Source organism: Amblyomma mixtum, chromosome 1, assembly GCF_055824585.1.
Source record: "Amblyomma mixtum isolate Tamu chromosome 1, ASM5582458v1, whole genome shotgun sequence".
In the NCBI taxonomy this organism is placed as follows: domain Eukaryota; kingdom Metazoa; phylum Arthropoda; class Arachnida; order Ixodida; family Ixodidae; genus Amblyomma; species Amblyomma mixtum.
The window spans coordinates 69,205,446-69,219,026 of NC_143012.1; the positions used below are offsets into that span (position 1 = coordinate 69,205,446).

At 45.0% G+C, this 13,581-nt stretch overlaps 1 protein-coding gene and 2 long non-coding RNA genes across 9 annotated transcripts in view; 2 read left to right on the top strand and 1 right to left on the bottom strand.

The window, feature by feature from the left end:
* Positions 1 to 1,534: 1,534 nt before the first annotated feature.
* Positions 1,535 to 3,432, top strand: LOC149366662 (uncharacterized). Of its 3 annotated transcripts, none has more exons than XR_016284035.1 (4): positions 1,535 to 2,152; positions 2,265 to 2,415; positions 2,554 to 2,718; positions 3,087 to 3,432. It is a non-coding gene; the product is annotated as an uncharacterized LOC149366662 (long non-coding RNA). The 3 variants fall into 3 exon arrangements; XR_016284034.1 differs by having other exon boundaries at positions 2,265 to 2,380; XR_016284036.1 differs by lacking the exon at positions 2,265 to 2,415.
* A 586-nt stretch (positions 3,433 to 4,018) lies between these two features.
* Positions 4,019 to 7,054, top strand: LOC149366663 (uncharacterized). 4 transcript variants are annotated; one of them, XR_016286561.1, is made up of 5 exons: positions 4,019 to 4,958; positions 5,745 to 5,801; positions 5,914 to 6,064; positions 6,179 to 6,344; positions 6,714 to 7,054. It is a non-coding gene; the product is annotated as an uncharacterized LOC149366663 (long non-coding RNA). The 4 variants fall into 4 exon arrangements; XR_016286549.1 differs by having other exon boundaries at positions 5,914 to 6,029; XR_016286552.1 differs by lacking the exon at positions 5,914 to 6,064.
* Positions 7,055 to 11,307: 4,253 nt separating this feature from the next.
* The window catches only part of LOC149366664 (flap endonuclease GEN homolog 1-like), a 64,759-nt gene continuing 62,485 nt past the window's right edge, over positions 11,308 to 13,581 (bottom strand). For both annotated transcript variants that reach the window (XM_089551887.1, XM_089551879.1), the window contains one exon: positions 11,308 to 13,004. In XM_089551887.1, the coding sequence (XP_089408013.1) occupies positions 12,379 to 13,004 (626 nt within the window). In that variant the 3' untranslated portion in view covers positions 11,308 to 12,378. The remainder of the gene's footprint in view (positions 13,005 to 13,581) is intronic.

The window sequence follows — 13,581 nt, forward strand, 5'->3', positions numbered from 1 at the left end:
GCGCAATTAGACAGACTCACTCAAACCAGAACGAGAAGACACCTACTGGATGAATTACGGCTACCCCTAGGCACACAAAGAGACAAGGAACAGATTAATAACGAAGACAGAAACAACATCCGGGTAAGACCAATACCCCGACACATGGTTCTCAATATACATCATGAAAGACGACAAGCCAGAGTCCGAGCACTCACCAGGGAACTCGGCGACAATCCCAACGTAGTCTACACGGACGCAGCAAAGTACCGATACCAACGCAAAACGATCGCCGTTGTAACAGACGAAGGAGGGCAAGAAATAACCAGCGCAACGATAAACAGCCTAAACATAGAAGCAGCTGAAGAAGCCGCCATTGCTCTGGCAATATCGCACGGCAACGCAACAGGACACAACCTCATTATACCCACGAAACACAAAACGTCTTACGAACGTCTCGGAACAGCTTCAAATGACTACAAACGTCTTGCGCTGTGTTCAAACGTCTCATAGATGTCGACAAGAAGAAGTTTCCTCTGCGGCGTCTCTTAAACATCTGCAGTCAGACGTTTGCTGTGAAACTTCTGTGAAACATCTGTAGTCAGATGTTTTCTAGACTTGTTTCTAAAACGTGGAGCTTGAGACCACGTCAAGGAGATGCGCCAGTAATCAGCAGAGTTGCCACCGTGGATTAAACATGCTGTAAATCACGGCACATAAATTAGATGGCCATCCTGCTTGACGTTTCGAAGAGCAGGCGCGCCGGTGCAAAGACCGCGCTCTTTGTATTCGAACACAGAAAGCGCGTTTTCTCCTGCGGAGCCCGAATCACGTTCCACATCGAGTGCAGCTAACCCGCCACTCGTAAGGCTGGATTTAGGTAACATATAATTGCCCTGAAAGCCGACGCGAGTGAAAAAATTTGCTTCATGTTGCGAACGCCTCTGTTACGCCTCGGCTAGCTGGCGGCAGCATGCGGATTGACAGGCGCAGCGCACGCTGCCTTCGCCGTCTTCCTGCCGCCTTCGCCGAGCTCGCTGAGCCTCGCTCGCGCGGTTTATCGCGCAGATCACCCGCGCGCTATCTTTTCGTGGCGGCGTATCTTGGAGGCAATCTTTCTTGAGTCACGCCGCAGCTTGCTGCTTGGTGTCGCTCCGCACGGTGGCGGTGCAGGATAGTTAGCCAAAATGGTTTTAGCCGTTTAAAGCAGAAAAAAATCTTAGTGGAAGCTGCAAGTGCTTAGTTTTACATGAAAGTATTAGATTCAATTTGTTTTTTGGTTCTTTGATGATTTGTTTATTTTTACGTTTAGAAATTTAGTACTTCATTTGGTCATTTGGCGTTGCAGAGGCTAGCGATAGCTACGCGCGCGAAGCGGATGCTGCGCACGTTGTAGTACGTTTCGCTATAGTGCATAGTTTCGCTGCGCACTTTTTTCCGCGCTGGTTGGCACTTCACGCCGCTGCAGTTTGCATTTTCCTCTTTTTCTGCGGTATCGTTTACTACCAGTGTTGCACTGAGATGTGAGCCTGGTTTTCAGCAAAAAGTAAGTAACCTTCCATTTCTCTTCTGTGGTGAAAGTGTCGGCTTTGCCGGCTAAGCCACTAACGCGCCTGATTGAACCTTTGGTTTACAAATCACAAAACAGTATCAGCCAGTGTTTTACATACCAAAGTGCAGCGTTGAATGTATTAAAACAGAGCATTTGCACGTATTTGAGCTTTTGTTAAGTGGATACAACTAGGCTGCTATCGCATGCGAGTTGCTTTCTTTACCAAGGCGATGACAAGGTGAACGGTACTCTTGCCAAGGACTCTCATCTGGCCACCTGTGTGCTCCAATTCTCCTTGCTGTGATTGCCGTCAGTGAAACTCGCGTTAAAAAGGCTTTGGTTATCTTAACTGCGTCAAGCTTTTATTTCATTGCGATTGAGAGCCCCGGCACAAAGGTAGTTTACTCAGTGGTGCTGCTCTGTATGTGTGCAGGCTGTTCGACAGTGCAGTAAAGTACTACGGCTCTTTGCAGGCATGGCAGCTTTTATTTCTTGGAAAACCATTGCACCGTGCACAGCTGGCGTTGTCCCTACTTCACTGTGTACATTTCGTTTTGGGTACAGGCTGTTCAACAGTGGTTTTCAGAGGACCTCCTTGCCTGCTCAACTTCTCAAGTTTTGGTAAGCACGCTTTGCAACTCCTTCCTTTTCTTTAACTTCATGATTTCTTATATAGGTCTAGGCTCTTTGCTAATGTTCATTCCACAAGCCCCATTATTTGTTTGTCCTTTAGAACTCCAACTGTTGGCCGGAGGAGCAAGGACCTGGTCTAGTTTCACGCAAATGAATAGCAGCACCTTGTACCTGGTTGTTCAGACGACTTGGCCTGGAGATTGTTTCAGTTCTGAGGTGGGAATCTGGACTAATTCTTCTTGTGCAGTGGTGTAAGTAATCTCTTGCAGTGGTGTAAGCAATCTCTTGCCCACTGTTTGAGCTTCATCGTACAGATTAGAAAGGGCTTCTTTGGCAATGCAGTGTTAGAAACCTTACACACACGCACTTTTATTTGTCTTATCTTTCAGATGTGCCCTGTGTGGCTGTCAAGTTAAGGTCCAAGATTTAACACATCTCTGGTGTATACTGAAGTGATGCAGGCATTACCAGGACAGCAGCATCTCTGCTATGTTTTCGTGCGACGGTGCAAGATGTCAAACATCAACCACTTTTGATTCAGCCACATCTTGCAGGTAAGAGAAAGCCTGTTTGCAAGATGCAGCTTAGGAGGTTCTATGAGTACAGTGTGCATCGCAGTAAGGCAGTGCACTTGCTATTGACTGCTTGGCTTTCAGTGTCCATGCACGCTGTTTGGATTTTGCTTCTGTTAAAGGCCTCCACAGTGATTGACTTCTTGAGTTTATGGTGAGCCGTAGCACTCTGCTGAAATGCCGCTTGCAGTGACATCATATGCATCTATGTTTTTAATCAGCTTATTTTATTGCCTGTGCTGTCACTCCTTGCCATTTCCTGGTCTTATTTGCTTCCGACTCCTCATTGGCCATTCTACATGCACCTGACTGACTGTGCTTTTGGTTACTCATATTTTTCACTTCTGCAGGCTGCTGAACCGAGCTGGATTTGACTTCCCCTTGTTACCGTCTAGTTGGCATCCTCCTTGCAAGAAAAGCGATTTTTGGAACACCTAGCGAGCTCTTCAGTGCCATCCAAATCACAGCAACTTGCTCATCAACGCATCCGTTGTGAACATTCCCGGGGCCGAATGATTTTTTGATTTAACAATTGGTTGCTGCTCGACACTTTCCCGCCATCCAAGTGCTTACCGTTGGAACGTCAGCCAAACCAGTGAAGCTACCTCCTCCGTGGCTTCTAACATTAATTTCCTGATCCTTTTCTTTTTTGTGTGGTTGTATATGCACTGGATTCAATAAAGAGTTACGCAGTGACTGAAAAGTGTGCTAGCATATGCATTTATGGCTCATTACTACAGCCATACATCCCTTGTAATGTGGGCTCATTGTTCGGGTCATTGCAAATCAGTTTTGAGTTCATTTTTGAGTGGTGTATACCAGAAAAATGAACTATAACATTTTTAAAGCTTTAGAGGGTTTAAAGGCAGCACTAAAATCAGTCTTGAAATGCGTAAAATAATACAGGCACCCATTTCGGAAAAAAAAGGAACGTCTAAAAAAAATCTAGAAAAGTTCTACCTCAGAAGTTTTCTAGCCGTATACAAGCGTAGCGTTAGCAGAGCTAATAGAGGGCTAATAAACGTCTAAGTCTAAAAAACTGCTTAGGTGAAACTTCTTCTAGATGTCAAGCTTTTTTTTCCGAGACTTTTTTTAGACGTCTATTAGCGCTTTTTGTGTTTCGTGGGTAGTGACGGACTCCAAACAAGCATGTAGAAACTACACAAGAGGCAGGATCGACAGCATCGCCAATCATATTCTACACACGACGAGAAGACACAAAAACACTAAACATAGTATAGTGTGGGTTCCCGGCAGTGTTGTCGGTAATGCGTTACAACCCACGAAACACAAAACGTCTTACAAACGTCTCGGAACAGCTCCAAATGACTACAAACGTCTTGCGCTGCGTTCAAACGTCTCATAGATGTCGACAAGAAGAAGTTTCCTCTGCGACGTCTCTTAAACATCTGCAGTCCGATGTTTGCTGTGAAACTTCTGTGAAACATCTGTAGTCAGATGTTTTCTAGACTTGTTTCTAACACGTGGAACTCAAGACGACGTCGAGGAGACGCGCCTAGCAATCAGCAGAGAGTTGCCGCCGTGGATTAAATATGCTGTAAATCACGGCACATAAATTAGATGGCTCTCCTGCTTGACGTTTCGAAGAGCAGGCGCGCCGGTGCAAAGACCGCTCTTTGTATTCGAACACTGAAAGCGCGTTTTCTCCTACGGAGCCCGAATCACGTTCCACATCGAGTGCAGCTAACCCGCCACTCGTAAGGCTGGATTTAGGTAACATATAATTGCCCTGAAAGCCGACGGTAGTTACGCTAGCGAAAAAATTTGCTTCATGTTGCGAACGCCTTTGTTACGCCTCGGCTAGCTGGCGGCAGCACGCGGATTGACAGGCGCAGCGTACGCTGCCTTCGCCGCCGCCTTCGCCGCGCTCGCTCGCGCGCTTATCACCCGCGCGCTATCGTGTCGGCAGATCTTGGAGGCAATAATCTTTCTTGAGTCACGCCGCAGCTTGCTGCTTGGTGTCGCTCGCACGGTGGCGATGCAGGCTAGTTTGCCTAAGTGGTTTTAACCGTTTCAAGCAGTACTTCATTTCGCCATTTAGCGTTGCAGAGGCTAGCGATATGCGCGCGAAGTGGATGCTGCGTACGTTTTTCCGCGCTGGTTGGCACTTCACGCCGCTGCAGTTCGCAGTTTCCTTTTTTTTCTGCGGTATCGTTTACTACCAGTGTTGCACTGAGATGTGAGCCTCGTTTTCCGCAAAAGTAAGTAACCTTCCATTTCTTTTCTGTGGTGAAAGTGTCGGCCTTGCTTTGGCTAAGCCACTAACGCGCCTGATTGAACGGTCGGCTAGGGTGTCACTCCTTTGGTTTACAAGTCACAAAACAGTATCAGCCAGTGCTTTACATACCAAAGTGCTATTTGAGCTTTTGTTAAGTGGATACAGCTAGGCTGCTCTCGCATGCGAGTTGCTTTCTTTACCAAGGCGGTGACAAGGTGAACGTGACAAAGATTCAAACCAACCAGCTTTGTTTAAGCGTACGTTGATAAGGCGCGAATTTTTTCCTAGACATTGATTAAAGTCTGTGCTCTATTGCGTTCTGGCAGGGTTTTATTCTTGCCAAGGACTCTCATCTGGCCACCTGTGTGCTCTAATTCTTGCTGTGATTGCCGTCAGTGAAACTCGCGTTAAAAAGGCTTTGGTTATCTTCACTAAGGTATTTGTTTGGGCTAGTCGGTTTGGGCTAGTTTGGGCTAGTTAAAACTGAAGGCACAGCGCACGAAGGACCTGTCCTGTCCATCGTGCGCTGTGCCTTCAGTTTTTGGTTATCTTAAATGCGTCAAGCTTTTATTTCATTACGATTGAGAGCCCCGGCACAAAGGTAGTTTACTCAGTGATGCTGCTCTGCATGTGTGCAGGCTGTTTGACAGTGCAGTGAAGTACTACGGCTCTTTGCAGGCATGGCAGCTTTTATTTTTTGGAAAATCATTGCGCCGTGCACAGCTGGCGTTGTCCCTGCTTCACTGTGTGCATTTCGTTTTGGGTACAGGCTGTTCAACAGTGGTTTTCAGAGGACCTCCTTGCCTGCTCAAATTCTCAAGTTTTGGTAAGCACGCTTTGCAGCTGTCACCTTTTCTTTCACTTCATGATTTCTTGTATAGGTCTGGGCTGTTTGCTGATGTTCATTCCACAAGCCCCATTATTTTTTTGTCCTTTAGAACCCCAACCGTTGGCCGGAGGAGCAAGGACCTGGTCTAGTTTCACGCAAATTAATCGCAGCACCTTGTACTTGGTTGTTCAGAAAACTTGGCCTGGAGATTGTTTCAGTACTGAGGTAGGAATCTGGATAAATGCTTCTTGTGCAGTGGTGTAAGTAATCTCTTGCCCACTGTTTGAGCTTCATCGTACAGATTAGAAAGGGCTTGTTTGGCAATGCAGTGTTATGAACCTTATACATACACACTTTTATTTCTTATCTTTCAGATGTGCCCCTGTGTGGCTGTCAAGGAAAGGTCCAAGATTTAACCCATCTCTGGTGTATACTGAAGTGATGCAGGTATTACCAGGACAGCAGCATCTCTGCTATGTTTTCGTGCGACGGTGCAAGATGTCAACCATCACCCACTTTTGATTCAGCCACATCTTGCAGGTAAGAGAAAGCCTGTTTTCAAGATGCAGCTAAGGAGGTTCTCTGAGTACAGTGTGCATCACAGTAAGGCAGTGCACTTGCTTTTGACTGCTTGGCTTTCAGTGTCCATGCACGCTGTTTGAATTTTGCTTCTGTTAAAGGCCTCCACAGTGATTGACTTCTTGAGTTTATGGTGAGCCGTAGCACTCCGCTGAAATGCCGCTTGCAATGACATCATATGCATATATGTTTTTGGTTAGCTTATTTTATTGCCTGTGCTGTCACTCCTTGCCATTTCCTGGTCTTTTTGCTTCCGACTCCTCATTGGCCATTCTACATGCACCTGACTGACTGTGCTTTTGATTACTCTAATATTTTTCACTTCTGCAGGCTGCTGAACAGAGCTGGATTTGACTTCCCCTTGTTACCGTCTAGTTGGCATCCTCCTTGCAAGAAAAGCGATGTTTGGAACACCTAGCGAGCTCTTCATTGCCGTCCACATCACAGCAACTTGATCATCAACGCATCCGTTGTGAACAAGGCCTGAGGCCGAATGAATTTTTGATTTAACAGTTGGTTGCTGCTCGACACTTTCCCGCCATCCAAGTGCTTACCGTTGTAAGCCAAACCAGTGAAGCTACCTCCTCCATGGCTTCTAACATTAATTTCCTGGTCCCTTTCTTTTATTGTGTGGGTGTATGCACTGGATTCAATAAAGAGTAACGCAGTGACTGAAAAGTGTGCTAGCACATGCATTTATGGCTCATTACTACAGCCATACATCCCTCGTAATGTGGGCTTATTGTTCGGGTCATTGCAGATCAGCTTTGAGTTCATTTTTGAGTGTATACCAGAAAAATGAACTATAACATTTTTAAAGCTTTAGAGGGTTTAAAGGCAGCACTAAAAATCAGTCTTGAAATGCGTAAGATATTACAGGCACCCATTTCGGAAAAAAAAGGAACGTCTAAAAGAATTCTAGAAAAGTTCTACCTCAGAAGTTTTCTAGCCGTATACAAGCGTAGCGTTTGCAGAGCTAATAGAGGGCTAGTAAACGTCTAAGTCTAAAACACTGCTTAGATGAAACTTCTTCTAGATGTCAAGCTTTTTTTTCCGAGACTTTTTTTAGACGTCTATTAGCGCTTTTTGTGTTTCGTGGGAAGGAACGGCGTTACCGGTAACGCGTTACTTTTTTCGGTAACGTACTCGTCACCATTTCGGAACTGTAACGGGTAACGTACTTGCGTTAACATTTTCCGCTAACGTGAGGTGTCACGTTACTAGTTACTTTTTATTTCAATTGTCCTCCTCCGCCTCTTTTTCAGAAAAAAAACGCCGAAAATTATGTTGCAAATAAACAAAACCTACGGGTGCTCTGCCCTTGACGACGCACTCAACTAAAAAAAAAGCAAAACGCATTCACACACTTGTCTTCACCCCCAAACCACTCACACACACAACTCTCTAAAGAGTGGACGCTTGCCGAGCCACCAATGGACCATTTGCAGAAATCTAAGTCAGTTTATCTTGTTTTCCAGCCAAAAGGTCTTGTTCCCAGGCGACACTCTCGTATTCTTTGTGGAAGCAGCTCCCTCTTCTGAGTAAACTCAGGAATGTCGCCACTTTACTTCAAGATAGCCCCAAGAGAGCCGTCGAAAGAGTACGATGGTACAGCACAGAAAAGGGGATTGCAGTCAACTGGCTCTGCAGTCAAGTGCCTTGTTGTGCAACATAGAAAAGAAGGCTTGTTGTGCCATCTTTGTGTGTGACGTCAATGAAGAAACAATCATGAACCAGAATTGCCTGCTTTGAATAGTCCACTAGCTGGACCGTTGGGGCAAAAAGCACCTGTCCTTCAAAATGCTCCTTAAAAAGGTCATGTGCGCTGGCCTTCTACGCCAAGACTGTGAGGAAGTAGGGCCTTGCGACGATCTGGCGTGCAGTCGGAGGCGCCCGAAGCGAGCAAGGAGTTCTCGAAGATGCGAAGTCATTGTGGCCACGCTACAGCTGGTTGGCCAGGTGTGGGCAAGAACGGGGTTGATGGCGCTGATGAGCCAGAGGCGAAGATCACCCCCCCCCCCCCCTCCCCCCCAGAAATGATGCCTTATCTTCGTTGCCAATGTAGCGGCGTGTACAGCAGATGAACACGAACTGACAAGCAACCAACTAAATCCCCCTTTATTTCAACACACAATTACTTATACACAGAGCGACTCTGGTGCCTCTGGTGGCAGGTAATTGCAAACCTGAACTGAAACCTAATATACAACAGAGTGTCATAAGCCAGCCGTTGTGTTTCACGCAGCAAGTCGCGTATGCAACTTTTCGGCTTCTCAGCGAGAAACCAATTCATCTGCTTACGCCAAGAAAAACATGCTGCACAACGTTCACCAGCATGCTTTCTTGAAAAATAAGCTTCATGGAAAGACATGGGCTCACACCATGCACCCTTGGCATCGTTGCATCTAGTCCGACTTACGAGTGATGCAATCCTTAAGCTCTTGGTGGCTGACAAGCTTCACATCGAACTGAAGTGCAGCATGCATATGTGTGTCATTAAATGCAGTATTAAGAAGGCTAATAATACGTAACCTATATGTGCTGACAGAGCAGTACGGAACATTATGATGCAAATACGTGTATCATATATACATACCTCGTATAATGCCCTGCTTTGCTCGCATTAGATATTAACTAGGCAATGATCAATAGGGGCAGTGATTGAGGATGCACGATAGTAAAAACTCGATAGCAACAGTTTATCGAAGATTTTCATGAAGTTTGCTCATTTAATGAATTGTACACTTTGTAAAGGAGTTTATTCAAAATGAAGGTCGGTGGGCACTGGTTGAAGAGCATCACGATGGATACACTCACAGGTGTCACTCAGGATCACGACTGGACTTTGTCTACCTCTTCACTGCGCTGCTTGAGTTCTGTGGGTGTCTGCTATAGTGGAGGAATGTGAAAGCATGTCTTTGATCTTTATTTTTTTTTCTGACTCATAACTTGCAGTGTGGCTTTTGGTCATCCCATTACCTCACAATTGTAATACGAAAACTGTTTTTTGAGGAAAGAAAAAGGGCACAGTACATTCACTGCAGCCTTAAAGGAAAAGGTAAAGCCTCAAAGGAAAAGGTAATGCCATTGCTGTGATTTCATCTCGACCATCAATAAAAGGGGGAGATCTTGGGGTATCCAGTGGCGGCTATCACTCTTTCCTCTTATCTTTTAACACCACTCTATCTTAGCTACTGGCCTTAACAACACCACCGTCAACTCTATACCACCAATTCTGAGCCTCATGGGCTCCATTTCATCCTTCTCTCAGTCACAGCAACAACAACACCACCATCAACTCTGAGCCTCATGGACTCCATTAAATCTGACTCTGAGTAGGATGTCAGGTGGGTGTGTTCATGCACAGCCAAGCCCGGGCACGTAATTTCCAACAACTACAATCCCGTGCCTGGCCCAGGTCCCGTGAAACTACATTTTCCGGCATAGGCCGCAGGCAGGGCCGGGCCTGTGCTTTCAGGCCAGACTGTCCGGCCTGTGAAGAGCTGTAGACGAGATCTAGATCCATAGATGCAAACAGTGCCAATTATTGCCCATTTACAATACAATGTAATGGCCTCAAGTCGTTAACACATAAGACAGCCTTGGGGTTTGCACTATACTGAGACTCTTGCTTTGAACAGGATTCCCCATTTTACGGAAGTTGAAAATAGGTGGCGCTACAGATGTAGACAAAAATAGCTTCAAACTATGTACCGCATCTCAACTGAAAAACTGGAGAATTGGGTGTATGTAGTAAACGTGCAGGGCAATTTAATGACTACGTATGAAAACTGTGCATAACTGACAAGCAGCAAAAGAACTCAACCCACAGTTGGCACTAGGCAATTTATTTGTAAATATACTACACACCAAAGGGACATGAATAAATGATCAACATTTTTCCCTCACTGGTTTACTCTAAAATGAATAGCGTACAGCACAATTCAACAAGAATGTAGAAGGAACTGTTCCAACCCTTCTACGTCCATGTCGTTTATCACACTGTATACCATCCTGACATGAAGCACCAATTCATCAAATCGTATACCCTGTCAGAAAGGCAGTGATTTTTTTTTATTTCTGCGTCTCAAAATAAACAATAACATTCAGAAACGACATAATGACAATCATAGCTGAAAGTTTCTAAGCAGATCAGACACCACAAAACATTTTAATTTGTCTGCCAAAGTAGGGTGTAAATGTTTTGAATCTAAAATTATTGGACATAAAGTCAGCACATAAAACTCTTCATGTACTATTTGCTTTAGCAATGAGTTTTGGGCAAACATTTCTGTTTCAACACATTTGATAACCAACCTCTTGTGCCCTAGGTATAAAAAATAGCATAAAAGATTGTGTCACATGTGACGTTTACTGTTACTCGTAGGAAAAGCTGACTCCTCTACAAGCAATAACAAACCCAAAAGTCCTTAACATTGAAAGCAACAGCTGAAAAATGATTTGAGGCTGTAAGATAGCATGAGCGTAATTGGTACACATATAGCAATAGCAAGAACATTCATTGGGCCTCAATTTTTCAAGTCGGCCTGAAAAATGAGCTCTTTAACAAAAAAGTACATATTTTGTGCCTTTGTAAAGTCACAAAAGTTACTCAAATTTCGTTCTTTTGATGAAAAGAATAAAGTCTTGGTAAAAAGTCATAAGTTTGTGATACGAAGAGAACCCTCATGCTCAAATTTCAAGACCTTTGGTTTTCAGAAGTAAAGTAAGCGCACGATTACTTGGCTGAAAAATAAAACCATGCAGTCAGAACACTTTTGACCAAGTCTTTAAATGCTATGCCTATTCCATTACGATCACTACCATTTCGCGCACAAAACGCAATTCCCACAACATAGTTCCAAACTGATGAAAAACTGTAGCGCTTGAGACAAGGACACAACGAAGACGACAACACATGCACTAACTTTCAACTGAATCTTTATTCAATGCACAAACAGCTTTTAAACACTGCGAGAACATCAAAACATCATCCCACAAGCCTATCACACCGCAAGTCCTCTTTTACATTTTGTTCGAGCCATCAAGAAAACCCTGGCGAAAATCTTTTCCAGCCCAACTTGTTTATGGAACAATTTCCAGTAGGTTCCAGTTGGAACCATCTGGATTCCAGTTGGTTCCAACTGGAACCAGCTGGACATTGTTCCATAAACCACTTGGGCTGGGAAAGATTTTCACCAGGGATCTCCTTCTTTGATAGAGATACAGGCAGGATGCTTACACATTCATCTTCTAAGTTTTTTACTTGTCTTGCTTCAATAATCTCCCGTGTTAGCTGTTTCCTGCTCTTGTTAATCACCTGGCATTAATCGAACTTCGGCATGCATATACCTGGTTTACATTCCTCACAGTGTTCTGAAAGATCGCCTTTTCCATTTTCGATATTCTTATTGTGCTCGCGTAGCCTTTCGTTTAGGCACCTCCCGGTTTGGCCCACGTTCCAAACACTTCCAAAAGTTCCAAACACTCATGCACAGCAGTCAGCATAAAAAAGAAGCTTACAAACATGCATGATGCAGTCCTGCCTTAGCTATACTGAACCGAAAATTCATAATACAAGTGCATGTAAAAGTTCACCCAGGCAAAGACACCATTTCCAAAGATAACAAGCCTTAATAGTTATTGAAAGATGAGATCTCCAGCAGTAGAGCCATCCTCTGGCTTGCTTTGTACAAAATAGGTAATCTAACCAGGTGACTGATAATAAAATTGTGCTCTTCATGCACATGATTCGCACCAGACTTACAACCTAATGGAAAGATCAGGCTGGTTTCTCTGATTCAGCCGCCTATTGATGTATGAGAGTTGCTTGAGATAAGCTAATCAACACATCCGTGCTTACTACAGAGAACTGGATGAACAACAAAGTTATATTAACAGCAGCTGACTCAGCTTAGACGAACTGTACTTGAATGACAAGGTCTGACCACAACATACCATGATCAATTATATACCAAGAAACTCCGCCTGAATTTTAATCTTGATCGACGTGGTCGACGGGAGTGGATTCCTCAGCTTTGAAGCAAAGTCTGCGCTTTTGAGAGCTGCATTCACTTCGAGACTTTTCTTTCAGCTCCCTGAAACCTGGCATCGTTACTCTGGTGATGTCTCCACCTTCGAGGTAATCTTGAGTGCCTTTTGAAGGCGACCTTACAGTCATGCGTGGAGAAATGTTTCTTCGCTTTGGCGGCGTGCAGCCAAACTCAAGCTCTCTGTCATAGTCATCGCTGTCACTGATTATCACTGCTGCCTCAGCTTCACTGCGTGCGGCTTGAGTAATCCTTTGTGAGGGTCGTACAGTACTCTTACTTAAAGAAGAGCCCAGAGACTCCTCCCAAGGTTTGGCAGAGGACTTAACAGGCTTTTCCAAGCGATCTGGTGCCCCAGACGTCATACGCGGTGATGGCTCTGCCTTTCTTGTCGGCATCCCGACTGAACCATTTTTGCTGCTTGAAGGTGTCTTAGAGATTTGGGAAATGACGTCACCGGGACACGTTTCTGGCTTCTCTTCGCCCATGTTTTCACTTTTGTCATTGACCTCTTGCTGCTGCTTTACAGAAGCAACTGGAGAGAAGTAAGATCTTATGTCCCCACTGCTCCCTGTGGAAAGAAGTTTTTGATTTTGTTTTTTTTTTCTCTCAGCACAGCACTCTGCAACTCACAGATCTGGCAAGCGCCTTAAGTTGCACCTCATCACCAAACCTACTGGTCCATTTTGTTATCACATGTCGATACTGAGCGTCTGTAAGAATTAGGTAGTACTGCATTGGACTGTAGGGCCATTACGCTGCCGGCAAAAAAGCATGGCCCCTATAATTTTACTCTTAACCGCAAGGAGTAAGGTACACCTCAACAGGTTTACACTTCTTTACACCTACAAGAGTAGTCGTAGAGATGCACCATGGGGGAAAGGGTAACAGACCCCCCTCCTCCTAGTTCCAAAACGTGCCACTCTGCGTGGGGGCGCCACCTGACACAACACTTCTGGCGCTGAGACCGGCGCAGTGGGCCTGTTGTGAATCCAGAAGTGCTTTGCCGGAGGCGCCCCTACACAGATTAGCACTGGCGAGAACTTCGAGGCGGGGGTCTGTTACTTTTGCCCCCATGGTAGATTTTGCTCTACTCCAACCAGAGGAGTATCCAAATGGCCGTTTATATAACTATGCTCTTAAAAGTG